The 14,330-nt window shown below is 29.8% G+C and overlaps 1 protein-coding gene across 1 annotated transcript; it reads right to left on the reverse strand.

Annotated features, from left to right (window-relative positions):
- Positions 1-13,406: 13,406 nt before the first annotated feature.
- LOC103485706 (uncharacterized) lies at positions 13,407-13,988 on the reverse strand. The gene has a single exon (XM_008443404.2). It carries the CDS (start codon positions 13,986-13,988, stop codon positions 13,407-13,409), a length of 582 nt encoding a protein of 193 aa, XP_008441626.2.
- Between the last annotated feature and the right edge of the window lie 342 nt (positions 13,989-14,330).

A 14,330-nucleotide genomic window follows, 5' to 3' on the forward strand; every position in this document is an offset into this window, starting at 1 on the left:
TTTGTTATATTTTTCCTAGTCAAGTATAAATCAAATATTAATATATTGGTAATATATGAGAAATTATAAATATATATCACATATACCATGGTTTATTTTTAGTTTAGTATAACATTTTTCATTTTTTTTTGTTGGTGATCAATTTAACTAGAAGATTTAAAACTTATTTGAATCGAATTAGGAAAAAAGTGTTTGTAAAAAAAAAAACACATTTTTATTTAAACTCTTTGTGATAAAAGTGGTTTAAAATACATTGAATGCGTATCAGAGGAAAACAACCATAACTATGGGTAAATGTAACTTTATTTAACTTTCGTCATTGCATGACCCTTTTGGTTATGTTTATTTTGAAACCTATTAGACTGTTTTTTTTTTTTTTAATGTTGCTTAACTGAAACGTTCGAAACATTATTTAATTACATGATTTATTATATTTTGTAAATAGTTTATAATATTCCTAATTAAACCATTCATGTTAATGCAATTGTAATGAAAATTACTGTAATTGAATATTGTCATGCAAATCAATGGAGTCAAGAAATTGAATAGGAGATACAAAATATGAAAAAAAAATCAATTAAAAATTTGATACATGATAAGGATGTACAATTCACAAAAAAAGAAAAGGAAGAAAAGATTAGCTAAACATAGGAATTCAAAACCAGTGCCTCAAACACAGGCATCAGAAATCCAATTTTACAAATTCTACACCACAAACACTAGCATCTGTGATTCCTAGGCATTAGAACCCCATCAGATAAGCTCACAGATATTCAATTCCCAGACATTTGGTTTTGAACCTAGGCGCCAAACGCCCCTTAGTGTCCAAATAAGGTCACCTCCTTCATCCATGTGTTAAGTAACTATGCACCCTTAGTGGCCAAGTAATGTTACATCTTACTTGTAGAACTGCCTATAAATTGTGACATTTGGTGGATTTGTAAGAAACGCTAACATTGGAGAGAATTTCAAATAATTTGAAGAAAGCGGAAAATTATGAGATTTTCAATTTCTTAATTTCTTGATTTTTCTAGTTTTCTTTTTCTTTATTATTTATTTATTTTATATATTATATTTTCATAATTTTCGTATTCTGGTTGTCTCGTTTTTACAACATTTATGATATTTTTAGACTTTTTTAAACATCAAGTATAATTTTATTTCTGGATTAAGAAAAGAGAGAACTATTTTTATATTTGTTAATTATTTTAATAATTACTTGTATAAAAAATCTCATAATTTTTTTTTATTGAATTAGTTAACTGACATGTATACTTTGAATTACATTTTCAAATATAGCAAAATAAATTAAAATAATTAAAAACTACAGTAAATTTTTAGATTTTATCAGTGATAGACACTGATAGACACTAATAAATTTTTGTGAGTGGTTATCAATGTTACTGATAGAAGTGTGCCAATGTCTATTTAGTTCTATTATTTATAAAATCTGAAACTTTGCTATATTTCATTAATATTTATGATAATTATTTTAAATGATAAATCATTTAAAAATATTTACAAACATAACAAAATATCACAATCTGTATGTGATAAACCAAGATAGACTACTATACTATTTGTGTCTATAGTAGTCTAACGATCGTGATATTTGCTCAATTTTGTAAATATTTTGATTTATTTCATTATATTTGATAACGACTTATTGCCATTTACAATAATTTGTCTTTCCTCCCTTCATCCTATCCTAAAATTTAGTGAAGTCAAGTCAATACTCACTTTTTCCAACCCTATACATATTTAATTTATCCACCTCCTATTTTGAGTCAAATATGGAGTTCCATCCCTTTAGGAAAAAAAAAGTGGGACATGCATTAATTTGATTGTATTATCAATATCACAAATATGGAATTTGTTTGTGACAAAAAATGTCATATACGTCAACACGCTTTTAAAAGTATGATCGACGTTAACAAGCTTTTAAAAGTATGATCGATGTTAACACACTTTTAAAAGTATGATGAGAATCATTGACGTTTATTCAAAGTCCATAAATATTTATCAAGACAAATTATATAATGTGAATGTAGAAAATGTAGTACGTTATGTTAAACAAATTATTGGTTCCTTTTTTCTTTTTGCCAAAGATTTATATAGAGATCGATCAATTGTAATTATTAAAGCTACGTAACTATTTGATTTTTGAAATTTAAATTTTTTTCCCTTAATTTCTTACCATAGTTTGTATATTTCTTTAATGAAATTTCTTAGTTAAATTACAAAGAAAATACTACTTTTAAAAAACTTTTTTTTTCTTCTAGTTTTTAGATTTTCATTTGGTTTTTTAAAATTTATTTATAAGTTTGATTTTTAAAAGCTAAAAATAAAAAGTTAAATAGTTATTCAATGGGCCTAATTAATATGTATTATACTTTTTAATATCTTTATCATGTTTTTAGCTATTTTTTTAATCTTAATCATACAACAATTGCAACAACCTTCGTAAAATTTCAAAAGGTAAAAAAGAAACCAATACAAAATTTTAGATATAGAAATAAGATTTGAAGGTAAGATAATTATAGCTTAACTGATACGGTACTTTTGAGATCAAAGATTCAATTATTCATTTCTACACATTTAATTCAATACTTATAAAAAAGATCTAAAGTTTTTTTTTCAACAAAATGTTCTTCATTTCACAAACAATTTTTCTTTTTTTTAGTTAACTTTTGTCTCTCTTTTTATTTTTTTCTGTTAAATTTTTCTTATATTATTTCATAATCTTATTTTATGCTTTATTATTTTTTACGACTTATTAAATTTTTTTTATTTATTGTTTTGTTTAATCATATTCCTTATATTTTTGTTTAATACATTTAATGAGATATTTATCATTTCTTGTTATTTTGATATGTGCATTTCCATTTGCAAATTACATGGTTGATTAATCTTATTATTTCTTAATCTCTTTTTTAAAATCATTCGACAATGGAATTCTAGAAAAATCTAAAACTCTGTTTTTTTAATTCTTGAGGTGAGTAGATGATTTGTTTGAGAGTTAAAAGATTAATCTCCGATCTTTATTTATTAAAATCTTAACTTTTTATTTAATTTATTATTATGCATTCAAATGGTGATTAGATTAGCTTATTATATTGTGTTCATCTTTAATAAAACTTTTTCTAAATCATTTAAAAAAATTCTTTAAAATCATAATTTTATGTTTTTCAAAGATTCATATTTTAATATATGATTTTGTAAGGTTTTCTTGATCAATCTTTTCTGATAGCTTATATCATTTTTCTTAAACAATATTTTACAATGGAATCTAAAAATATCTGGGAGTCACTTATTTCTAAATTAGATGAAGGATTAATATATTTGAAAGTCCGAGATTTGATATATCCTGACAAAATATGAATTTAATCGATGCTTTTTTAAAAAAAATTCTCTATTTAAATATCATCCTATCCTTTTGGAAAATTTTAATAATTTCTCATTTTCATAAGGTGAGAAATTTTTTTTCAATATAGTATAATTGATGGAATGTTCCCACTTATTTTATAGGATCATGCTTCGAGAGTGATTTGCACTTAAAAGATAGATTTTAAAATCTTATTTTTTCAAATGAATTTTATTTAAATAATGATTTCAACCCGAGATATAAAATTTTACCACCACTTTCTAAACAAATGTTAAAGGATGCTAACATCATCCTCATACATGAATGACTCATGAACTCAACTTTAGTTTTCGGTAACCAATTTTTACTAATTTTGTTTAAAAGTTATTTGCTTTTTTTCGTTGTCCAATCTCACCGTAAAAAAGAAGGGTGGCGACCCTTTTTTATTTTATTTTAAAATTAATCATTTTCTAGAATATTGGTCATTCCCTATTGTCTCGAGTATGTGGCGACACATATGAGTAGAATATATACATAACATTTCACAGTTGGTCACCATCTCTTCTTTCATGCTTATTCCACGCGAAAAAAAATCCAAAGCAATCAACACTTCTTTATTATTACATATATATATATATATATATATATATATATATATATATCCATTTTTATATTAGATTTAATTACTATAAATTTACATTACAAGAATTCAAGGATCTCCTGATGTTTAAAATAGTTGTCGGGAGATAAGGCGTCAAAAGAGACTCTCTCCCAACGTTATATGCTGAGTGTCGGAAGTAGGTCCTAGCTCCCAATGCAGTATAAAAGTGTCAGAAACTAAGAAACAAAATTTTAAAAATTTGGGGAGCTATCCATGGCCAACATTAACCCATCGGGAGATATTGAGTAACATGTTGGTTAGAGGTGAATGAATCTGCTTTACTTGTTGTGTTGAGGGGGTGAGTTATGCACTTTTTGCTTCACTTGATTTGTTAAAGGGTGAAGGGGTGTTTGCTTAACTTGTTGTTTAAGGGTGAATGATATTTCGCTTAATTACTTGTTGCTTAATTTTAACTTGTTTTGGAAAGTTAAATATAGTTCTATGGAACTTTTTATTAGTTGGAATTTTGGATTTTTTGAATTAATTAAGTAACAATGTATTTTACTTAACATGATCGTAGGTAAATAGTTGTTCAAAGATGACGGCCGTAGATGTTTTGGAGACAACGTCATTTTTTATGTATTTATTATAAATTCAAAAGCATTTTGTAGACCATCATATAAACTTTTTTATAATAATTTTCGTTACAAAATACAATCTAATTTTGTAGACATTAACTTTTGTACTGTTACAATTTCGTTATTTAATATATATATCGTTTGGTTTGACAATAGTCCTTTGAATTTTAGATTAAAAAAAATGAAAAAGACGACGACTTTGGTGACTATAAAAAAAAATAAAAATAAAAATAAAAAATTGCAATTCAAAATTGAAGAAACTACTCCTGGCCTAATGACTCCGTCCGTAGTTCAGGCACTTCTGATTGGGAGAGTTGTCCTTGGTAGATAACTTACCAACTCCTGACGTATTCTAGACACCTATCTCCAGACGATGTTTATACTAATCGTAGGGCGTTACTATCTCCTAATAGTGTATCAAGGCTCTCGAGAGTTGTCGGGTGCTCTCGACACGCAGTAATACACCATTATATTGGGAATTGCATTCTTGATGTGGTTTTCCCAACCAAATGCAATATAGCAAAGTCTATCATCGTTAGAATTGTATATGTGATAGACTCTTATGGTTTATCACATCAACATGGTCTATCAGTGATAGACTTTTATTATTAATAAATTTTGACAAATTTTGCTATATTAATAATTCTTTAAAAATATTGTTAATAATACAAATATTTTATATTTAATTGCTATATTTGTGACTGTCTCATATTTGATGAATTCATTCCTTAAATCCAACATGCAAGAGTTTCAAAAATGTTTTTAAGTAGAGAAACTTGAGTGAGTTCTCTCTCCCTCTATGTATATATACATTTTTTTTTTGTTTTAATCCATTCTCTCTTAGTTTTTTTTCTTTAATTTTTTTTTACTTATTTCCAACCCCATCTTACTTCTTCTCCTTTCTAGAACTAGCGTTCTTGTTTGGAGTACATCTTCAAATATTTAATTTATAAAATAAATAATTTTAAATAAAATTAGAGGTAATCAATTATTATTAAAAACAATTAAATGGCTAAAATGGACAATCAGGTATTATTAAGGTGATTGCATTAATAAGAGATGTATATATGCTTTGTTGTTAAACTAAGGGATCAATCCTTTTGGCTTCCATACATATTTTAAAGTCATTTTATATAATGGTCTTACACCAATAATAGAATGTTTTGTAATCTTTTAAGTTTATCATTATGTAAAGTTAACATTTCTTTTTATATAAATAATTTTTTTTCGTAATTTGCATTTTTTCTCAACTCACCCTCTAAAAGTTTCTTTGTTTGTATGTAGAGTAGTGAAGAAGGGTTTAGGATCAAAGAGTCGATTATGACAAATTACGAACAATTTAGTAGTGCCAAATTTGAAGAAATGTGTCTTATGAGGTTGTCAAAAATGATGAGCTTGGAAGAGTTATGAAGATATCGAAAATAAAATTCTACGTTATTTAAGCTCTGAAATGAGCTTTGATTTTCATATCAAAATTTTAATTTGGTTGTTGCTCAAAGTTTATTATGTTGAAATTATTCCCGCCTTTAGATGTGAGATATAGTGCATGCTTTTAATTTACACATTTCCAAATTGACTACGTTAGATTAGTTTATTTTTTATATATGTTTTTTAAATTATTTAAATAATAAAATCATCTAATAGTTAGTTATAAAATGTATATAGGCGAAGTTTAGTGTCTAGTATTATATTGTGTGTGCTTACTTTCATGTTTATAAAAATTATATTGTTTAAATAATACGAGATAACTATCTTAATTATACAATATGAGATTCTATTATATTTGAATACAAATTTATATTATGTTATTTATACACATCTTACTATTTTTATATACTAAAATAAAATGACCAATTTCACATGCAATGCACGTGTTATTAACTAGTTCGAGTAAATGCATTAAGATCTAAAAACTTAAAATAACAATCACATGGAACGTCTTTGTAAAAGGGAAAAAATTGTCAAAAAAGGAAAAATTGTCAAAAATAGAACATTTGACAAAATATTTACATATCATAAAAAAATCAAATATAATGAATTTTATTTTTTAGTGATTTCATTCTATGTAGTTCAAATAATTTGCAAAGTTTTTTCTATTCTTGAAAAGACACTCTCGAAAAGGAAGTAAATGATTTTAAAATTTTGAAAAAGAAGTTTGATAAACAAAGTATTACCAAAAAAGTTGAAAGAAATAAGAAAAATTGTAACAAAGTTCTCAATTATCTTTCTATTTTGTTCTCTACACTTTTATAATTTTGGTTCATTTTGTTATATACGTTAAAATGTTAATTTTGGTTTTTGTAATTTGAATTTTATTGATTTTTATCTTTTAAAAAAACGACTATTTAAATTCCTTTAAAATTAAAATAAGTAAGACACCAAAATGATATTGAAATCAAATAATTTTGAAATGATTTTGAAACTTTGAAAATAAAAAATTAAATTTGATAAACAAAGTATTACCCAAATTAGAAAGAAAAAATAAAGTTGAAAAAAAAAAAAAGAAAATTATAGTAACAACTCAAGAATGTTCTTTATAAAACATTAATTCTCAATTTGGTTTTGCGTCCCTCTTCGTACTGAAATTCAAAATCAAACGCCAATCAATGATCATCCTTTTTCACTTCAAACCATATCATTCTGATTCACGAATCGGATCACTTCTCATTTTCATTTCGTAAATCAGGGAAATGGCTTCTTTGAACCCTTCATAAATATATATATATCCACAACCGTAGCCAAATCCATCATCTCTCATTTATCTTTTTCATTCTCAGATTGATTGAAACGGCAGATATCAGAATGGAGGAGGAATGGGAGGAGGAGGAGCTCGTCGACTTCAATCCAAGTCAAAAGAGCAAGAGAGCGAGAGGAGATCATCATCAAGGACTGGTAATGGGGGAAGAATTGATGTCGGTTGAGAGGATTTTCGAAGGGCAAGAAGTCTTCAATCAGATTCCGGAAGAATTGATATCGATTGGGGCGTTGCATGCCTCGCTAGGTAGCTATGTCGAGCGAGTAATGCACAATCTTTCGAGATTACAGGCTCATTAATGTCGCTACAAATATGGGCATGCAACAAATTCCCTATTGTGGCGCCACGAAGACCACTACAAGCTCCAATTGGTCGACCTTTGAGTTTAAGAGGTATTATTTCATGATATATTGTTTTTAAATAAAATTTGCACTATCTATAACTTATTAATAATTTATTTTACACATTAGATGGAGTGGTGTTCACTACAAGAAATCAAGACTTTTCCGACGCACAAAGAGGCGTCGGAGGAAAGGACGTCGGGATAGAGGTTTTCCCCTGATATCGGTTTGTCCACGGTGGGGAAAGAAAAATACAATGTTTAATTGATCATCTATCCCGACGTCACCTGCATGACATCGAGAAACAAGTTGCCAATCTTTATGTGTATATGTAATGCGTAGTGAAAAGTGAACAATTAAATAGTATATAACTTTTCTCACGACGTGGCTTGAATGGCGTTAGGAATGGGCGTCCACTTTTCCGATGCCATTAGGAAAACATCAGTAATGGGAGGCGTTATTCCCGACGCATTGCGAAAGGCATCAGAAATTGTTAAAACTTAAATATTTCATATCGTTTTTTACGACGCACCATGCATGACATCAGGAACAAGTTTAGTTATTCTCGACGTCATTAGTAATGCGCTGGTAATGTGTGTGCTTATCCCTGACGCATTACTAATGACGTTTGAAATAGTGGGATTCTTCCGACGTTTTCGTGGTGCATTGGAAGTTCTCCTATAAAATAGAAGTTTTAGTTCTGTAAACCACAGAATCGAAACAAAGAGAGGAGAGAAAACGAAAGAACAAAGGAGGAGAAGAGGAAGAGAACCGTTGTCGTTGTCGCTCATTGTCGTGCCTCTGTCGCCATTCATCGCCGTCTGCTGTCTCTCGTCCTTATTTCGTAAGTATTTTAGTTTAAATTTTGGTTTTGTTTAGGGTTAATTTAGTTTAGTTTTGGTGTTTTAAAATTAGTTTTAGGATTTTGATTGTGAATTAGTTTTATGATATTGTTTTTGAATAGATTTTGATTTTAAAGTTGAAAATTTGAATGGTGTGGGTTAAAAATTGGGTGGGGATGGGGGTGGGGGGGTTTAATTGAAAATTTAAAGTTTGGGAGTTGAGTTGAATTGAAAATTTGAGGGGGGGGGGGGCTTTAATTAAGAATTTGAAGGGGGTGGGTTGCAAAATTTGACAGGGGAGGGTTTAATTGGGTTTAGGAAGGGAGTGGCGGGGGTTGAATTGAAAATTTAAGCGGGTTAGGGTTGAAAATTGGGGGAGGGGGGTCGTATTAGAAACTTAAGAAGGGCGAGGGCTGTTATTGTTTTATAATTTATGTAATTTATGGTTGAGATTTGTTTTATCTATCTTGCAAGTATGGTAGTCTTTTAGTTCAATCATATTTGTTTATTTCTTAGTAGTTTTGAAGTCATTTATTGCTGATTTATTGTGGCTATCCTGCAGTTATGGTAGCCTATTAAGTGCTAACTTAGTTTTCAATTTGTTAGTATTTTTTAGGGTTTGAAGCTGTTGTAGGGGTAGGTAGGTTGTAAAGATTGAAGTTGTTTGTGGTTAGCATGTATTGGTGGCTATCCTGCAATTGTGGTAGCCTTTTTAGTTTAAACTTAGCTTTGATGAAAAGTTTGGGAGATTGAGCATAACTTATTCAGAAGAGTAAGTTTAGGGTTTGAGAGGAGGAATATACGAATAATCAAATCTATTTATGTTTTAGGGGCTTTAACGATAAATAAGGGTTGGATAAAACTTAGGAATAAGTTTTCTGTTGAGTATAGAGACGGAGTAGCCCAATTTTTAGAGGTTGCCAAGTTTCAAGTCGATGATTACGAACGAGTAAGGTATCCATACAAGAGATGTATGAATTCAAATGTGAACTCATTAGAGGGTGTGGAACGAAATCTACTTATTATTGGAATATCCCCCTACTACACAAAATTAGTGTATCATGGAGAGGCAGTTAACTTGCATAGAGGTACAGAAAACTTTGTTAAAGGAACTAGTAGTAACCTTTTTTATGAAGGAACTAGTAGTAGCCACTTTCATGAAGAAGATGAAATGTTCGATATGCTGAATGATTTACAAGCTCCGATTGAACAAGAAGAGGAAACAGAGAAAGGTCGTTTGGAGAATGAAATGTCATGCAATATTGGGATAGATGTAGAACAAGAGACAACAATCATATTTCAGGACTTATTAAATGAAGCACGTAATGAGCTATTCCCCGATTGTTCAAAATTTTCCTCCTTGAATTTTTTGGTTAAGTTGATGCATGTCAAGGTTCTCAATGGTTAGAGTAACAAGTTATTTTACATGTTGTTAGAACTGTTAAGAGCAGCATTCCCAATGTGTAGTAGTACTATCTCTAGTTCATTTTATGAAGCCAAAAGAAAACTGCATGACAAAAGCATCCTTATAATCATAGCAGTGGGTTCAAGTTATATATACAATGACAGCACGAGCTTGCTAAGCAACAAGGTCAACCAGTCGACCGTGTGGAGTTATTCAAGCAAACACACGTTCGAGTTGGCACGTTCATTTCACAGGCTACTAAGGATGCATATGTAAGTTCAAACAATATTTTTGTCTTATTATGTACTTTTATTTGTGTCTTACTAACTTAATTAAGAAATTTGTTGTAGAATCAAATGCTAAAACTCCAGCCCCAGCGTACCCCAAAGGGTTTTCAAACCACTCTCTAGGGACGAGATATGTGAGACCGTTTTGGATAGACGATTGGGCTACTCAAAAGGTCTTGGTTGGGGACCCAAGCCCAAGTCCTAAAAAGACGACTAGTGCTAGCAATTTTTCCACCACATTTTTGCAAGCCAGGAAGTACAAATTACAACAAGTCATGATTGAGCAACAACGAGTTGAACTTGATAAAGCTAAACACATGATTGAAAAATAAAGAAAGACATCGAAGATGTTAACTTCACAAATGGAACAAATGTAGAAGCTTATAGAAGAAATGAGTCGGACATAGAGGGGACCATGATCCCTTGCGGTATGTATATATCTTTCCATTATTAAGTTTTTTACATTGCATTATTCAATGATATATGTATCTAATAAACTTACTTTTGTGTCATTGTAGGTATGGAGTTAGTGTAATATGGCGTACGTGGCTGTTAGAAGACGTTCGTAGTTTTTTGATTTCTATGTATTTTTTTTCGAACATTTACTATATTATGTACTTTTTCAAATATTAGTAAAAATAAATAAAAAATTTGGATTTGATATTTTATATAATTATTTACTAACTTATTGCTTATTTTCTATAATTTGATTCAATTTAAATCGAATTAGAATCGAAAAAGAATAATATAATTAAATAAAAAAATTTAAAAATAAAAATAATTGCTGATGCAGTATATGCATCGGCAATTAGAAGTCATTTCCAACACACTTAGCATAGCGTCGAAACAATAGTTTCTAACGTTGCATCGGGACGACGTCGGGGAATGACGTTTTCCGACGTCATACCAACATCGGCAATAGTGACGTCGGGAGACATTCACTCTCGACGTCGTGTCGGTAATGCGTTAGTAATGGGTCTTCCCTCGCATTTCTCTCGACACGCTTCCCGAATGTCACTTTCTGCGTTGGGAAAGCAGTCCCCAACGTATTTCAAGCCTACTCCGATGTTTTAATGCATCAAGAATATCCCGACTTGTTGTAGTGGTTCTACCTTCATCTGAATAGTCAGCAATATGTTGCTGACCTATTGAATGATATTTGATCGGCTGATACACCCTCAAATAGTAAAATATTATACGAATGTTGTCTAGTTATTTTTTTTGTTGCTTGCTTATGTTTATTTTTTTAATAGATTAATTGGACACCAACACACCCGACATTATGGTATTTTCCTGATTGATGTCATAATAGTCAAGTGGTGTGGACTTACGTGGGTCTTATGATTTGTTTTCATATTGTTGAGAAACATCATCTAGACTATGTGTTGTGACAGTTCGATATATTGCAAATGCCACCAGAGTTTAGCTTCATAAACCTGACCCTACACCAAATTAATTTAAGAGGCAAGCACGATCAAGATTGGCATAGGATTCATGCGGAGCATATAGCAATGTGGCATTTGCAAAATAATTTTCGTGTAGAAGCAATAGCAACACACGAGTCGACAGTATCAGATGACTATTTTCTCTGGTATTCATCGATTACCAGACACTTCATTACACCTGCATATAGCAATGTGGCATTTGTGAAATAATTTGCACAGTAAGAATTTTAATATGATTTATTTTACAAATTTAATAGAAGCATGTACATTTTTAATTATATTATTTGTAATCGTTCAGAATAATTTTGTTCATGATATAAATGCTTACTCCATGGAACACAATTTACAAGATTTGAGCTCAATGTGTGACCAAACAATGGAAAATATAGAACAAATTATTCAACTGACCTGACAACTCAATGTCGCCGACAAAGATCGTAGACGCACTCGACGTAGACGATGACAAGGCAATGATGTCGTAGAGGGAGATGAAGAAAATCTTTAGTTTGTAAATTAATTTTTAATTATTGTAATTTTCAATTTTAAATGTATTATTATATTGAAAATGCAATTTTTTTTGCACCAAAACCATGACCATACTACAAACTTAAGTGACAAAATAATCCTTAAAAACTGACGTAAAAATATACAAATTTTTTAACTTAAAATTTTTATAAAAAATCTCATATAATTGAGTAGGGTTGTAACTATGGTTTCAAAATTTAGACCATAAAAATGTGGGAAGAAAATTCTAATGCACTTAAACATATAAATTAAAATTCGTTGTAAATGATCATAATAATCATAATAATTTTGGTTGGATTAGGATAAAAATAAGGGATTGATTAATTAAGTTTTTAATAATTTAAACCATAATAATCGTAATAAGAGCTTGATTGATTGATTAATTAAATGTTTAAGTTTTTTAAAACTAGGGTAGTTTTTTACTAAGAAATTAAAATATAATAATCTTAATACGGGTTTGAATATTAAGTTATTTTAATTATATATTTGATTAGTTACGTTTTTTTACAAATTAAATGATAATTTGATTAATTAAGGTATTGATTAATTAATATTTAATAAATTAAACCATAATTGGAGTTCGATTGATTAATTAATTAAATATCTAGATTTTTAAAAAAAATGGTAGTTTTTTCCTAAGAAATTAAAACGTAACAATCATGGTAAAGATTTGAATATTAAGTTTTTTTAATTATATATCTTGATGAATTATGTTTTTCAAAATTTAATTTTTTTTTTCTTTTTAAGATACACGACTTCCATAATCCAAACACGTTCCATGTAGGTCAAACTGATCAATTATGCTGATGTGTATTAATGAAAGTCATGTACCGGTATATGTTTTTCAAAATCATCCTATTTGTTACAATAGTTTACGAAACCATCATATTTTTTTTTTATTTTTTCAAACTCTCATATTTTTGTCATTATTAAAGGAAAAAACACTATATATATATATTTTTTTTTTAAAATACACGTCTAAATTTTTAAAAGATTTTTAGATACAGGGAGAAGCCCCAAAATAAAGACAAAACAGTCAATAGTATAAAGAAAGTAAATCTTTTTATGTAAAGTCTTATTTTGTGATATGAAGATTATTTTGTGATAATTTACATCAGCTCCGCCAACGGGTTTTGTTTAAACAAAAGATTAAAGTCCACTTTTAGACCCAATCAAAAAGAAAATAAATAAATAAGTCAATGTTTAGACTACAAGCGATGTTTCAATGTTATTATCGTCTTCAACCTTGAGCGATTCAAAGTTGATCTGAAAATATCCTTGAAGGTGATTGGAAAGAGCCGATTCGTCGATGCTCTGGCCGTTAAACAATTTGCAAACCAAATACAACACTGTACCACTCAACAAGAACATCATAAACGAATAAATCCAAACATTCCCCAAAATTCCCACTCTCACCAACGCGGATTCAGCAACCCCATAACTTAACACAAACACAATCACTCCGAAGGGGAAGCAAATCAGAATCAGAAGAATCGAAGCCATCATCATTTTCCCCTTCATCACTTCCTTACTTCTAGCTATCGCCTCAAATCCATACGAATCCGCTTCGAAAACAGAGACAACGCTCGAGATTTGCCAAATTAGGCCAAAATAGAACACCTCAATGCAAAGAAACAGAACCAGCAATTGAGTGAGGAGCTCCAACGGTTCGTAGATGAGAAGAAGAGAAATCACGATGGCGATCAGTGTAATTGCGGGAAGAGCGATGAAATTGAAGGCCAAGAAATCTATGATTAAACAGAGGAATGTGACGAGAAGTTGCATAGAGATCTTGGGCGCGACGAGGATCAAGTGGTGGAAGGTAATCTGGCAGTCGGTGAAAGTGCAGGCGGCGGAGAAGACGGCGGCGGAAGTGGAGATGAAGAAAAAGACGGTGGAGAAGAAGAAGAGAGTGAAATAGAAAGACAGAGAATGGGAACTCCATGGATTGGAAGATTGAGAGAGGGTGAAGATTAGGAGAGAAAGGGGGAGAATGAAAGCGAGAGTGATTTGAGAGAAGATTACTCTTGCTGTGAAGATTAATTTGAAGGTTTCTATGAAAATTCCATAGATTCCGAGGAATTGAAGCCTTTTCTGATTTAGAAACATAGTTATTACTTATTTTGG

This window comes from Cucumis melo, chromosome 3, assembly GCF_025177605.1.
Source record: "Cucumis melo cultivar AY chromosome 3, USDA_Cmelo_AY_1.0, whole genome shotgun sequence".
Classification (NCBI taxonomy): domain Eukaryota; kingdom Viridiplantae; phylum Streptophyta; class Magnoliopsida; order Cucurbitales; family Cucurbitaceae; genus Cucumis; species Cucumis melo.